The sequence below is a fragment of the Marmota marmota genome, unplaced genomic scaffold (genome assembly GCF_001458135.2).
Source record: "Marmota marmota marmota unplaced genomic scaffold, marMar, whole genome shotgun sequence".
Taxonomy (NCBI): domain Eukaryota; kingdom Metazoa; phylum Chordata; class Mammalia; order Rodentia; family Sciuridae; genus Marmota; species Marmota marmota.
In genome coordinates this window covers 2,501,331-2,516,613 of record NW_026000101.1, presented here as the reverse complement: position 1 = coordinate 2,516,613, position 15,283 = coordinate 2,501,331, and the positions used below count along the sequence as shown (strand labels likewise).

Here is a 15,283-nt window from a genome sequence, read left to right as displayed (position 1 = left end):
TTAAAAAATGACAAAATCATAGAATTTGCAGGGAAATGGATGGCATTAGAGCAGATTATGATAAGTGAAGCTAGCCAATCCCTAAAAAACAAATGCCAAATGTCTTCTTTGATATAAGGAGAGTAACTAAGAACAGAGTAGGGACGAAGAGCAGGAGAAGAAGATTAACATTAAACAGGGATGAGATGTGGGAGGGAAAGGGAGAGAGAAGGGAAATTGCATGGAAATGGAAGGAGACCCTCAGGGTTATACAAAAGTACATACAAGAGGAAGTGAGGGGAAAGGGAAAAATAATACAAGGGGGAGAAATGAATAACAGTAGAGGGGGTAGAGAGAGAAGAGGGGAGGGGAGGGGAGGGGAGGGGGGATAGTAGAGGATAGGAAAGGCAGCAGAACACAACAGACACTAGTATGGCAATATGTAAATCAATGGATGTGTAACTGATGTGATTCTGCAATCTGTATATGGGGTAAAAGTGGGAGTTCATAATCCACTTGAATCAAAGTGTGAAATATGATATATCAAGAAACATGTAATGTTTTGAACAACCAACAATAAAAAATTAAAAATAAAATATATATATTAAAAAAACCAAACCAAAAAGTGTAATACAGAAAACAGAAAAACTGATAGGAAAAAAAAAATTAGAAGCAATCAGAAGAGAATGTCCATATTCCCTCACCACATCTGCCCGTTTCCCTCTCTCTCTCCTCCTCCATTAACTTCTGAATCCCACTGCTAGATTTTTTTCCATCAGCATACAAACATGGTGAGGTACCTCGATCTTAAGAATACACTCTTGACTTCTTTCTCTAACTAAATACCTAGGCAGCAAAAACTCCAGAAAGAGTTGTATAAACTCCTCACCTCTTTTTTCCTATCCTTTATTTACTTGAATCCCCTTTTCTTGAATTCTAATCAGGCTTTTGCTTCACCCTTCCTTCATACACTGCTCTTATTAAAATCATCAATGATCTTAATTTATCTTTGGTAAATCCAGTGGTTAATTCTCTTTCCTCCTCTCATTTGATCTGTCAGTAGCAATTGACACAATCCATGGTTCCATCTGGAAACATCTTCATTTGGCTTCCATGACATCACAATCTCCTGAATTTTCCTCCTACTTCACTGGTTGCTCCTTCTCAATCTTCCTTCATTTTCCCTCCATTTTTCTCAAATATCATCACAGGTCTTTGTCCTTGAACTTTTTCTATTTTTAAAAATTTAAAAATAGAATTTGCTGCCTTGGTAATGTGATTCAGTTTTGTAGCTTTCAATACTACCTATACTTGATATCTCTCAAATTTGTACTTCCCACATTTACATATCCTATTGAACTTGAGACTTTTATAATTCAAATGCCTTCCACTTGGAAGTCTAGTAAGTATTTCAAATTTAATTTGCCCCCAAATCAGATCCTGATCTTCTCTCTAAATTATACTCTCATAGTGTCCCCAATATCTATAAATGACAGTATCATTCTAGCTTCTCAGGCCAAAAACCTTGGTGTTATCCCTGAGTCCTCTCTCTTATGTCATATATCTAAACTAGCAGCTGTACCTTCAGAATATACCCACCTGTATACAGAATGACAGACTTTGTATTTATTCTCATCCTAACGCCCACTGTTTGATGTATCTCTTCATATATTTTTTGGTGCCCAAACTGAAGTCAACATAAAAGGCCATTTGTGAGAGAATGCTTAAATATATTGTGGCATGATATATAAAGCAGTTGCTAAGAAGGATATACATATAGTCAGAGCTGCCAGAATATGAAATATACATTCCAAAAATTCAGCAAGTTATGTGAAATCACAAAAACCACAGGGCTTATGGGAAAATGGAGCACTCACAAATTTCATCAGTGACAAAAAAGATAGGAATCCAGTCAAAATAATAGCTCAGTTTTATGTGTTAATGGTTAAGGAAAACATAATTGTAATAAATATGGCTCTTTGTCTTGGGGAAAAAACTGATGTTGGTTTGTGGACCTGTGGGCCCCACTCTCCTCCTGGCTAGCATGCCTAACTCCTATGCCTACAACCCTTTCTGCTTAAGGAAAAGAACGAAATATGTGTGTGTGTGTGTGTGTGTGTGTGTTTATGTGTGTGTGTAGAGAAACAGGAAGAGAGAAATAGTAAAGAACTGAGAGGAAAGGAGAGAGAGGTGAAGAAAGGGAGGGTGTGGGGCTGCCCAGTCAAGTTATGAATCTGTATTATTGTGAGGTGGTAGAAAGAGGGTTATCTAGTCAAAGTAGAAGCACCAGATGTGGCACTGAGCTACTTTTGGTGTGGCTCAATGACCTTATAGAGTATGTGATGTGAGCATTTTTATATTCCTGCCTAGCTCAGCTGGGTACAATATTTGAGTTCCCTAGTGAACTCAAATATTTGGTGAACAAAATCATGCATCAGAAAATTAGTTATTTGTGTATACTCAAATTGTTCCCTAATGTATCTATCATTTTGGAACAAATTTGAATTTCTAAAGGTATCTTAAAAAAAAAAATGGAGTTGTGCAATGTTCTGCCTGATGATCTGCCTCACCTCCAGCCCTGAGGAATGCAGCTGGTTGTCTATGGACTAAGACCTCTGGGTCCCTAGATAAACTTTTCTTCCTCTAAAATTGTTCTTGTCAGGTGATTTAGTCACACCAGCAAAAAGCTTACTAAAACGTGAACTTCTCTTCTTGATCCAAAGGGTAAGACTGTGATAGGGACTTATTAAAAGGCTCATGATGGTTAAGTGAATCTGGAAGACATTTTGGCTCTATGGTAATTGTTATGCTAATTGATACATCAGAATATTTTACTTACAAAGATGCAAACTATGAGAAAGAATATATGTTATGAAAATTTAATACACAAACACTGAGAACATCTAAAAATAAGTAAATTTTCTTTAATGTATAAGCAAATCTAACTAGTTTTGTTACAGAATTGTCAGAATTGTCACAGAATATGGGATATAACACTGTTCTTTCCCTCTTTCAAAAAAACTTTAGCCGGGTTTGCCCATCGATTCTTCCAGGGACTTTTTCATACATTAGACGTCGTTTTTTGAGTGGTGATGGCTGTGAGCACATTAAACCTGTTAAAAGAGGAAAATGAAAAACATTTTATTGCATATAATAGTAAAGTGTAGCTATTTTTTTCCAGCAGCACAAGTGGATCCTGTCTGTCATCTATCTACACTGTTAACAATTTCCAAATGGGGATAAATAATAACAATTAAAAATTACATTTTAGGAGCTGGGGTTGTAGCTCAGTGGCAGAGCACTTGGTCTAGTTCATGTGAAGCACTAGGTTGGATCCTCAGCACCACATAAAAATAAATAAATAAAATAAAGGTATTATGTCCATCTATAACTACATTTTTTTAAAATTACATTTTAATATACATACACCTACCTAATGGCTCAGTATCAAAAATTAGTATGCATATTCCTTGTGCAGATAGAACTCCCTGAATTTCAATGTCTTCTTCTCTGAAATTATACTATGATCTCTAAGGTCTCTGCTGGTTCCTAATTTATTTATTTATTTGCAGTGCTGGGGATTGAACTCAGGGTCTTGTGCAGTGCTAGGCAAGCACTCTACTATTAAGCCACATCCCCAGCCCTGGTTCTAATATTTTTAAGTAAAATCTAATCCAAAATGATTTTGGAAGGAGCTCAGGAAAGTTACTCTAATTCCTGAAGGTTTCCAGTATGTTCCCATGAATTAGAAAACTACTTATAAGTTTACCCTGATGGACTCTGAACCTTAAATAAAGATGTACAGATGTCTCTGTGTACCTTGAGAGAATCTATCTGTATTATAATTAATGTGTAGTTCTTTTAAAACAAGAATTTGACATACCTTCTTTGTATTTCTTTATTTTTTTTTTTTAAATGTATTTTTTTAGTTGTAGTTGGACACAATACCTTTATTTTATTATTTTATTTTTTTATGTGGTGCTGAGGATTGAACCCAGGGTCTCGCACACGCTAGGTGAGCGTTCTGCTGAGCCACAATCCCAGCTATGTATTTATTTTCTATGATCCAAAAGTTTTAATTTTTCTCTTTGACTCAAAAGTTACTGGAGAATTTCAATGTAGTAATTAAAATAAGAAAATTATTAAAATATGGTTTTATCTTTTTAATTAAATAAAAGTGGTTTTATCAACTATTGGATAGTGTTACCTGCTAAAGTATCCTTGACTTCCACATAAGATGAAGATTCAAGTTGCCTTTTCTGTCCTAAAGATTTTCCAGCTCTTTGGTAGAAATAAAGGCTATTAAATTCTTTATTCATATTAGAATCAGAAGCACAGAATAAATCAAAACTGGAAACAGGAGGCGATTCTCTCCATAAAGTCTTTTTAGTCACAGCATTTGAACTTTCACATGTGAAGCCTTCTAATTCATCTGAAAGCCGTTTTTGCTGATTAGTGAATAAATTATCTTTGTGAGTATACCATTTGTCATGGGTAGTCTGCTCTGCTCCATATTTTAAGTTGAAGGAGTGATCCTGTTTTTCGTATACATTTCTCTGTAAGTTCCAACGAGGAAACAGTTGAGAGCCCTCCAGTGAAAGGACTGGAGCAGATACTTCTTTATATGTGGTTCCTTTGACTTCACGTGCTCCCTTTTTCTGATAATTTATAAAATTAGGGGCAACTCGTCTCTGAGTATCAATTGGTGATATTGTAGTTTCACAATTTATTTGTGTTAGGCTCAAAGAAAAGACATCTGACTTGGAATCTTTCTGGTTTGGAAAGGAGTAAAGAGCTGTTTTCTTTGATTCTATATTATCTGGACAAGGATTATTCTGCACTATGTTGGGGCTACAACTGGAGCCTTTCCAATAGTTAGTCTGATTGTAAGAAGTCACAGATGGCAAAATATCTGGCATTTCTCTTAGTTCCATAAGAGAAGAGTTATAATTTGAAGTGGTATTTGTGTCTTCTTGCACTCTCTCTCTTAAGTCTGCATATGGGTAATATTCATTATATTCTTGAATTACAGAGTCTGAAGAGACCAAAGATGAACTCTGAGGAATAAAGGTACTAGTCTGATTACTCTCTTCCAGAGGTGATGAAATTTGAGGTGATTTTGTTGTGGAGGAAGAACTAATCTTGAATAAGGAAGTAATGCTACAAAAATGCTAAAAAATTTTAAAAAATAATCAATACAACGTAATATAAACATCAGCCTATAAACATAAGTAACAATTCTAATCTCTATGTAGAGAAGGAAAAATATAATTATTATATTCATAGATACTTCGTTGATCCTTGCTATCAGGCACATACATTAATCAGGCTTCATTAAAAGAAAACAAAATTTGCATTCATTTTCTAATCACTTAAAATTTTTTAATAGACTATTTTCTAGAGAAGTTTTAGGTTCACAGCAACAATAGAATTTTTAGTTACACAAGTTATACATGAATACTATTTTCTTGGTAAGACTTTTAAAATATTACCAATAAGGATCAAGTTCTGTTTACTACTATAATGAAGGATGTCATGATTTTTGGAAGAGGTAATATAAATATATAAGTAATTGAATATTTGTGGACCTAATGCTATTTCAAAATGAAATAATGTGATAAACTATTGAAGTATTATAAAAGTCTTATGATGCGATTGATAGCTAATGAAAATCTATATGAACGTTAAATAAATTATTTCTTTGCTATGTGAAGTTCAAAACAAAGTCAGATACCTTAATTTAAAAAACTCCTGTGGTTAAAAATAGATACTTATGTGGAAAGGAAATAAACTCATATAAGAATATGCATCTCAAATAACTAACCTTTAACACTTTTTCTGGAACTTCGGGTAGGAGGTCCTGAAGTTGACATGCAGTTGCTAATAATAACCAATTCAGTGAAGGCCCTTTATTTAACATAAGCTGAGCCACCAATGGGTTAATACATGGAAAATCAAGTAAGTACATTTCTTCCTAAGAAAGAATTTAAGGCACGATTAGCCAGCAATCTTTTGAAAGTGACCCATTTTATTCTACTCACTCCAGCAGATTAAAATTTTGTCATTGAATGTACTACTGAATTTGAGACACCTGGGAAAAAAAGGTATCAAGAAGGAAATTCAGGTAACATGTATTTATATTTTGCTTTGCAAATGTGTAAGCCATAAAAATAAACCTTAGATGGTGAAACTTCAAGCCAGGATTTATCCAACCATTCACAAGGATCTTTCTTTGAGGTCATCAAATTGTGGTCAGCAATTTGTCGAATTATTAATGCAGTCTCTTCTACTCCTGGGGCAATTATAAGCTAGAAATATATTTTTAATGTGTTAGATTATAGGAAATACTAGGAATCAAAATGCACCATCCACAAATAATTTGTAATTAAAAGAGAATTTTTCAAACAGTAGATTCTTAATTTTAATACCATTTTAGATATACTTTTTTAATATATCTGTGCAGTCCAGGTCATTTAATTTGTGAGGGGGGCCAATTTTCTTTCCTTCCTTAAATGTCATTTTCTGGTATTTTCTAATTTTTTGAATAAAATTGCTTTTCACTTCCATTTGGCATTTATTAATAAAGTCTTTAAAAACATGTTTAGTGTTATGTTTCATCTTTATTGCAAAAAGAGAAATTTGAATATCACTAGAAATATTAAATATTTTGCTTTTTTTAAAGTAAACCTAATAATTCTCAACTAAAAACAAGAATTTTAAACATAAAGGAGGAGGAAAGGAAAAGGGAAAATAAAAGGGAATGATATTGACCAAATTACATTGTTATTTCATGTGCATGTGCAAATTTGTAATAACAAATTCCACCATTATATATAATTATAATGCACCAATAAAATATGGAAAAAGAATGTATATAAGAAAGAATTTTTAAAATATAGTGCGGTATTTGTTAAAAACCAAAGTTAAAAGTAAAGATACTTATAAATGGGGGCTGGGTTGTAGCTCAGTGATGGAGCGTTTGTCTTGCAATTGTGAGGCTCTGGGTTCCATCCTCAGCACCACATAAAAATAAATAAAGGTATTGTGTCCATCAATGTATTATCCTATTCATACGTTATAAAGATATCCATTACACAACATATGGACATTTTTGATCAAGCAATATTGTTCTTCATATCATGCCAAGTTTTAAGATAAATTTAAATAGCAATTAAGAAATGAAATATGATTTGATTTCAAGTTCACTAAACTAACTGTTTTTAAAACAGAAGTTTAGATGATAAACCTATTAATTGGAAGCTTTTTTTTTTTTTACTTTTAAGCAGCTTTTAATTTGCCTATTTATAGTCACTTGAGTTCAAGTTGAGTTCAAATTTTGTTTATGAAAAATGCTTATGAACAAAAATATAGGAATATAATACCTTTACATCCAGTTCTTCAGATTTAAGCCCAGAGGAAACCAAAGCTGCATAAATCAGTGCTAGGTGATGAAGTGTCTTTTCTGTAAGATGGTACCTAAAAATAATTATATTACTATACTTCTACTCATTTGACATCTGATTGTGTTTTTCAAAAATTCTTTGTTTTCCACATTACATAGTTTTAATAGAATAACCTGGCTAGGCCATTACTAGTGTTACAGACTTGTGGGGATGCTGAGGATGTGTGTTGGGAGGAGAAGTCTGGGGTGAAGGAAGAAATTTAACTCATCCATTTATTGGCTTAAGGATTTAAAAAATGGGCAAATGACTTGAATGGGCACTTCTCAAATTAAGAACTATAAATGGTCAACAAATATATGAAAAAATGCCCAACAAGTTTAGCCCTTAGGGAAATACAAGTCAAAACCACATTGAGATTCCATCTCCCCCCACACCCCCAATTAGAATGGCTATTATTAAAAAAATAATTAAAAAATTTAAAAAATAATAACAAAGCAAGGATGTGAAAAAAAAGGATACACTGTAAGTTAGTACAGTCACTATGGAGAACAATACGGAGGTTCCTCAAAAAACTAAAAGTAGAACTACCATATGATCCAGCTATACCACTCTTGGGTATATTTCTGAAGGAAATGAAGTCCACATACAAAAGAGATACCTGCATCCTGTGTTTATCATAATTTTATTCACAATAGCTAAGTTATGGAACCAGGAGCCCGTCAAGAGATGAATGAATAAAGAAAATATGATTTTATTCAGTCATAAAGAATTGAAATTCTCTCATCTGCAGGAAAATGGATGGAACTGGAGGACATCATGTTGAGCAAAAGGGAAGTTGGGGGAGGGGTCTATAAAAGAGGAAGACAAAAGGTAAAAGTGAGTGTGGCAGTGATCAATGCACAATATAAGCATGTCTTGGAAACATCATAGAAAGACTGGCTCACTGTACCTAAACTTTGTACAAACAGTTTGGTTTCTCTTTCCTTTTTAGAATCTGGAACTTTGACATATCAAAACCCTGGGCACTGTGTCTCTAATAAGCTTTCCTGCTAGACAAAAGGTTATGGTTGTCATAACTTTTTGTTGAGGAAATCAAGCACATAGGAGCAAACTAGGAGAAGATTTCTCTAGATTGTGCCCTCTGAACTTCTCTTGCTTATTTTGCATTATGAGGCTTTGTAAGCTTGTACTACAATAAATTATAACATCATATAATCATACTCATAGCAAACCATCAAAACTTGGGTGTTCTCAAGTATACCCCTGACTCTTCCTCAAACAGGAACTGATAGCATGAACTACTAAAATAATCCAAACTATTTCTACTGTATTTTCATTTTCCCTCATTTGGTCAGTTGATTAAGACATTTCCTAATTGTTCCAATCATCTAAAAATATAGAACTGAGATATCTAGAAGCTTGAGAAATAATTACATTTTATAATGATACATCATTGTGAATAAATTATAACTCTTTATATTGTGAATATAAAGCTATCTTAGAAGATCACATAATTGCAGGATTTATTAGTGACATGTGGGAAGGAGAGGATAATTTACACAGTATATCTAGCATGTATCATCTCCAAAATTCAAATTTGTTTTCCTCTGATTCTCCATCTTGAGAATTCCTGACTTAAAGCAAACTAGATGTATTAGATATGGAAATGACAAATCCTAAAAGTAGTGAAACCTGGGAAAAGGTGAGTTAAAAGGAAAGCCATACACTTAGATCATTGATCCTTTCCCAATAGATTCTTTTCCAGTGATAAAACAAACCCTGGGGAAGAGGTGTCCATCAAACCTGGAAAGGCAGTCTCTGGGAAGAGGCCAAAGCATTAATCCTTCTGTAAACAAATCCTTTCCAAATACCAACCACTAACCCCAGGTCCTCCATCAGATCCAGTAAGATAAATCCCAGAAACTGACCACTGACTCTAGAATCCCTCCCATTTCACACTAAAACTGATCCCTTCACTGATTGATAGAACAAACTCCAAATTCCTGGGTGCCCAAAGAAAATTGATATGCTCACTAGACCACCTCTCAGAATAACCTATGGAAGCCCAGGCCCTTTCTTTGTTAAGGGGCTCATTTTCCACCAGGAAAGTGGGTCCCACCACGGTGTCATTTCAGTTCCTGCATCCCATGCTGCTGTGTGAAACTTTGTTCCTGAATAAAGCGCTGAGCTGATTTGTTTAGTTTGTGTTCCTCCTGGTCTTTTTTTTTGCACTAACAAGGTGAGCAAGATTTGCATAGCTATCTCTATTAAAAGAAAATGACTGCCTGTAATCCCAATGGCTCAGGAGGCTAAGGCAGGAGGATTATGAGTTCAAAGCTAGCCTCAGCAATTCAGTGAGGGCCTAAGAAACTCATTGAGACCCTGTCTCTAAATTAAATACAAAAAAGGGCTGGGTAAAAAAAGGCGGGGGTGGTNAAAAAAAAAAAAAAAAAAAAAAAAAAAGACTGAGTAATAAGAAATATAAACATGATTTTTGGATGAAATGTTTACCTACTCTGAATTTAATATTTCTTTGGTATATAATATGATCCAACAATAACTGTACTGGAACGATAATGCCATCAATCTCATAATGATATTGTCTGATGCCTTCTCATAACTCAATTCTTCTAGGTCCTATCAGAAAATAAAGATTCATTAGGTTGAATAGTTGTTACAAAATTAGTGTTGTCATATTTCAAGAACATATGATATAGTTGGGCATGGTAGCGCACACATGTAATCCCAGCAGCTCCAGAGGCTGAGGCAGGAGGATTGCCAGTTAAAGCTAGCATCAGCAAAAGCAAGGCGCTAAGCAACTCGGTGAAAACCTGTCTCTAAATAAAATACAAAATAGGGCTGAGAATGTGGCTCAGAGGCGGAGTGCCCCTGAGTTCAATCCCTGGTAGAACATATGATATATAAATATAACTCAAGAAGAGGCACAGCTATGGGCTCCCATTTCATGGAAAAATTAAAATCACACTGAAAGTAGTAGGGGTAGTTGTAGTTGACATAAAATAACTAATGAGAGTTTCAGCAAGAAAGGTTCATGAATCTGCCAAGGTCATAGTTATGAAGAAAGAAGCATATAGAGGGCCATTGTATTAGAAATATCTTTTGTGGACTGAGATCTGGGCACTCTAAAGACAATGGACAGTATGTTTAAAAACCTATGAGATAACTGCATTGCATACTTACTCAAGGGAAATGAGAAGGCAGCAGTTAATAGACTTCCTAGGAATTCTTACCTAAGGGTCTGGAATTCCCTTTTCCTTTAACATGAGTAATTTTTGAGAGGGTGAGTAATTCAGAAATTGTCCTTCAGACAATATTCAACTGTGAATTCAAACAGTTTTGCCAGATGGAAAAGTAATTGTTTAAGAATTTAAATATACATGACACAATATCTTTTAAAAATCTAACAGAATTGTTTTTCTATCACATAATTCTTATATTGTAAACTTTCTTCATCAAGACTGTACCTTAATGTATTTGCCAATAATTTATACTGTCCATCAAACCTGACTTCTGTTCCACACCCCTACCCTATTAAATCAATTTCTTTCCAATTGGTATTCCAGTCAAGCACACATAAAGTGAGAGTGAGTCAATGATTTATACATCTTAAGTTCCAAACTATATGTATGTTTGAAGAAAATTTCTCTTTAAAAACCAACTTGCTTAGAGGCAATCCCTATTTGCCTTAGAGGAAATGCCATGTTACCAATAATCAATTAATATACTACCCTCTTATAAGAATCACAGTGGCTAGGATTTCTTTTTTAAAGCTTCCTATACTATAATTATCTTAAATGTATTTAAAAACAGGCCAATATATGATATTAAAGATTTTATATTTACTTTTTTTCTTAAATTTATATTAAAAATTATAAAGTATTGAAGAAGTTTGGTAATAGTAAATTTCTATAGTAATAATTTAGCACTTGTGGCCCATTTGCAAAATGTAGAAGAAATCACTAATAGATTAAGAGTTTTTTCCTATAAAATATAATAATAAACCCCACAGTTATATGTATCTTAGTGTATTTTTTTGACATAGCTTATGTTATTTACTGCATAGTTTTACCTGTAAAATTATGGCAGTCTGTTCATCAATTGTCACCACTACATAACTTTCTTTGGTTCCAAAGAGTTTCAATGACTCACTGCAGGGTCTCTCCATGAGTGTGATATTGTAGCTATAAAATACAGTATTCTTTAGTGAACAAATGAAATGGCTAAGAAAAATTCTTCAAGAGAAGTTTTATTGTCCTCTTGCATATTACATTATTTAAATTACTGTGCTTTTTATTTCACACATCAATTTATTTTACTTGATAAATTTTAGGAAGGAAATTATGATTTATTCAGCATATAAAACAAATTAGTTGAGATACATTCTGCCTTAGATATTTATGGCACACAATACCATTACAAATGTCTTGAACAAGTTATTCTAGCTCTTTAGGTAATAATTCATGAAATGAAACTATTATGTTGTGAGACTAAAACATTTTCCATTTATCAGAATGTTCTTTTATTTTTCCTTTAAACTGGCCTACATTTTTAGGGTAGGTGGCTGCTATTATTGAACCCAGGGCCTCATAAATGTTAAGCATGGCTCTACTTCTGAGTTATACCTCCAGCTATTACCTACACTTTAACTACCTTTTATAAGTTTATGGTGTTCTATGAATGCCCCACAGCCTAAGATATCAAAACAAAAGCATGGAACATTGATCTACATTTTAAATAACTCAATTATCTTTCCTTGATATGCATCTCAAGGTCCAACATTCCTATGACAACTTCTGTGCTATGATAGAATTGAAGATCTAAAAAAAATTTATTTAGAACTTCATAGCCTGTTTCCTAGGTAGTACTTAAATTCCCCAGACAAGAATATTTTCTTAATGTTGTCAATGACCCAAAGATCTGAACATCCCATTCACAGAATAATAACATGTTTATATTTGCTGGTAATAAAAGAAATAAGAGTAAAATGTAAATTTAAGTAACAATTAAATTTTACTTTTTGTCAACAAAATTGGTAAATATTACCAAAAAAGACAATATTCAATAATTAGAGGGTATAGTCTTAGAGCAGATATATAAACAAACCCTGAAAAACTATTCTTATATGATATAATTCCAGGTTTAGATCAGATATAGAGCTACATATAGAGCATAATAATTGGCCTATCAATATAAACACATACACGTTTGCTTAAGTTATGAACTTACTTAGATTCTAGCAGCTGAAGTAGTTCTGGAGTATTAAGAATTCCTTCAGATGCAAAAAACACATATGGAATCTGGATTTCAAGAAGAAAACCACCAAATCTATCTGGCAAGATGCTTCCTAAATAAGAGAAAATGCATATGTATTTCTTTTTTTGCCTTCTCATACCCCAGCTCTTTCTATTTTTTCTGAATATTAAAATAATGAATTTTATGTATAAAGAATACTATGGAAATAATATTCATCATAAACTATAAGAAATCTGAATAAAGATCTGAAGAAGAAAATAAAAGACAATGTTATCCTTCTACCTAGGAGTAAGAGTTAGTAGAGCTAGTTTACTAAAACTATTATATACTAAAAATAATTTAGTATATATTTCTAGATGTTTCTCTATGTATTTATTTGCCTATACTCATACATTTATACTCACTTAAAAAAACAAGGAAAAATTGGCTGATTGTCTATCTGAAATGCCAAAACCTTCATTATTCACGTAAGTATATGTTGGACATTTACTGTATAAGTATATGGTGGTTTATATCAAATTTTTAGATTATGTACAATAACCATAGGAAAAACATTTTACAAAGCAATAGATATACCCTAAAGATAAATGGGCAAAGGACTTAAATGGGAAATTAATAAAAGAATGTCTAGATAAGATCAATTCACATATAAAAAGAAAAGTAATCAAAGACATTTAAATTTACATAATATAAAATATTTTCTGCCAGCTTATTTTCTTTCCATAGGTTATAAACAGAAAACAGAAAGTTTCCATTCTAATGGAGCAAAAAAGGATATTGATTTAAAATATCCTTACTCTTTAAAACTGTGTCTGGAAGAATCACTTTAAAGGCCATATAAGGAATATTCAATATTTTGCAGTGTTTAGACCAACAAGAGTGTTCTACATAATTGTATTCCATCACAACTGAGAAATTGCTCCAGGGGAAATCTGCTCCAATATTTTTATTATGTACAATCACACAGGAACTTGCACTGAAGACAAAAGAAAGCCAAGAAAATGAGATTATACTGTATCATTATTTAAGAGGAATGCTAAAAATGATTATTTTCTGGCTATCTTCTAATCTATACCTACTCAAGATAGGCATTTTCTGTTCATTTCTTCTTTGGTTATTTTAATCTCTTATTTTTCTTTTGATGATCATACTTCTTATGCCAGAATACATAAAACTATAGACTATTTCCCACCTAAAACATGATCCTGATTTTATTCCTTGGTACTATCAACATGAAAATCAATCTCAGAAATCAATATGAGAAATTGATCTCATTTTCAATCAAAAGTAAGTTTTTTAAACATATTTTTAGTTGTAAATTAACATAATGCCTTTATTTATTTATTTTTATGTGGTGCTGAGGATCGAACCCAGTGCCTCACACATACTAGGCAAGTGCTCTACCACTGAGCTACAACCCCAGCCCCAAAAGTAAGGTTTTAATCTTTGAAAATCTACATAATATTTTTAACAACTCTGAAATGGGGCATTTTTTTCTCAATTAGCTTCATAAATGTTTTAACAACAAAAATATAGACACTTAAATATCACAAGTTTAGCTTTTGCATCTTCAAAGTTCATATATCATAGCATCTACTTAATTAAAATTGTCTACTATTGCTTTCTGTCTAGAGCAACCTAGAAGTTAAAAAAATTTATGTCCAGTTTTTATGAGTTTCTATTTGATTTGTATCTCTTTTAATTATTTGGTTCCAAATATTAGAAATAAAGAATTTCTATGTTAAATAAGGCAAAATAAAAAGTCAGATTTATTATTAGCAGGCCTTCACTTAAGAATGTGAGAAAGAAGAACCCAAAAGAAAGAAAGGAGATGTCAAAAAAACCAACACTGAACAAAGAAACTGGTAAAAAGAAGGGTAAGTTTAAATAGGTAACCTCTGGCTCCTCAAAAGACTAAGCATGGAATCACCACATGACCCAGCTATAGCACTTCTTGGCATTTATCCTGAAGAATTAAAGTCTCCATACTACAGTGATACATGCATACCCATGTTTATAGTAGCACAATTCACAATAGCCTAACTATGGTACCAGCCTAGGTATCCATCAACGGATGAATGGATAAAGAAAATGTGGTATATACGCACAATGGAGTTTTATTCAGCCATAAATAAAAACAAAATTTTGGCATTTTCAATTGGTTAAGGGTTGTATGTTTTCTCTCATATGTGGAATTTAGAGAGGAAAAAGGAAAACAAAGGTGGGGTGGGTTTCATAAGAATCAAACAGAGATTAGTGCAGGAAAGGGACCACAGAGTGGGAGGCAGCAAAGGAGCAGGTAAGTGCTAGGGAGTGATATTGGCCAAACTGTATTGTTTATTGTGTGCACATACTAATACATAACAACAAATCTCATCAATATGTACAACTATAATGCACCAATAAAAATCTGGAAAAAATAAATAGTTAATTCTGTACTAAGAGCAATAATAATGGCATCTGGGGATGCTAAAATATTTTGAATGCTAATTACATATAACACATAATACTATGATCTGAGTTTTTCAGGAAAAGGGCAGAGACATTGACCGATTTCAGATGTCATTATACTCTTAAGTTAAATTCTAGGTGATTTTTTTTCTCTTTTTTTTTTTTTTTTTTTTTAT

The 15,283-nt window shown here is 32.9% G+C and overlaps 1 protein-coding gene across 1 annotated transcript in view; it reads right to left on the bottom strand.

The window, feature by feature from the left end:
* Positions 1–2,907: 2,907 nt before the first annotated feature.
* Positions 2,908–15,283, bottom strand: part of Shoc1 (shortage in chiasmata 1) — a 77,777-nt gene continuing 65,401 nt past the window's right edge. The window contains exons 19-27 of the mRNA XM_015492202.2: positions 13,454–13,632; positions 12,630–12,747; positions 11,473–11,584; positions 9,898–10,019; positions 7,362–7,455; positions 6,156–6,287; positions 5,804–5,953; positions 4,187–5,150; positions 2,908–3,092 (exon numbers count right to left, since the gene is read on the bottom strand). Coding sequence (XP_015347688.2) covers positions 2,992–3,092; positions 4,187–5,150; positions 5,804–5,953; positions 6,156–6,287; positions 7,362–7,455; positions 9,898–10,019; positions 11,473–11,584; positions 12,630–12,747; positions 13,454–13,632 — 1,972 coding nt within the window. The 3' untranslated portion in view covers positions 2,908–2,991. The remainder of the gene's footprint in view (positions 3,093–4,186; positions 5,151–5,803; positions 5,954–6,155; positions 6,288–7,361; positions 7,456–9,897; positions 10,020–11,472; positions 11,585–12,629; positions 12,748–13,453; positions 13,633–15,283) is intronic.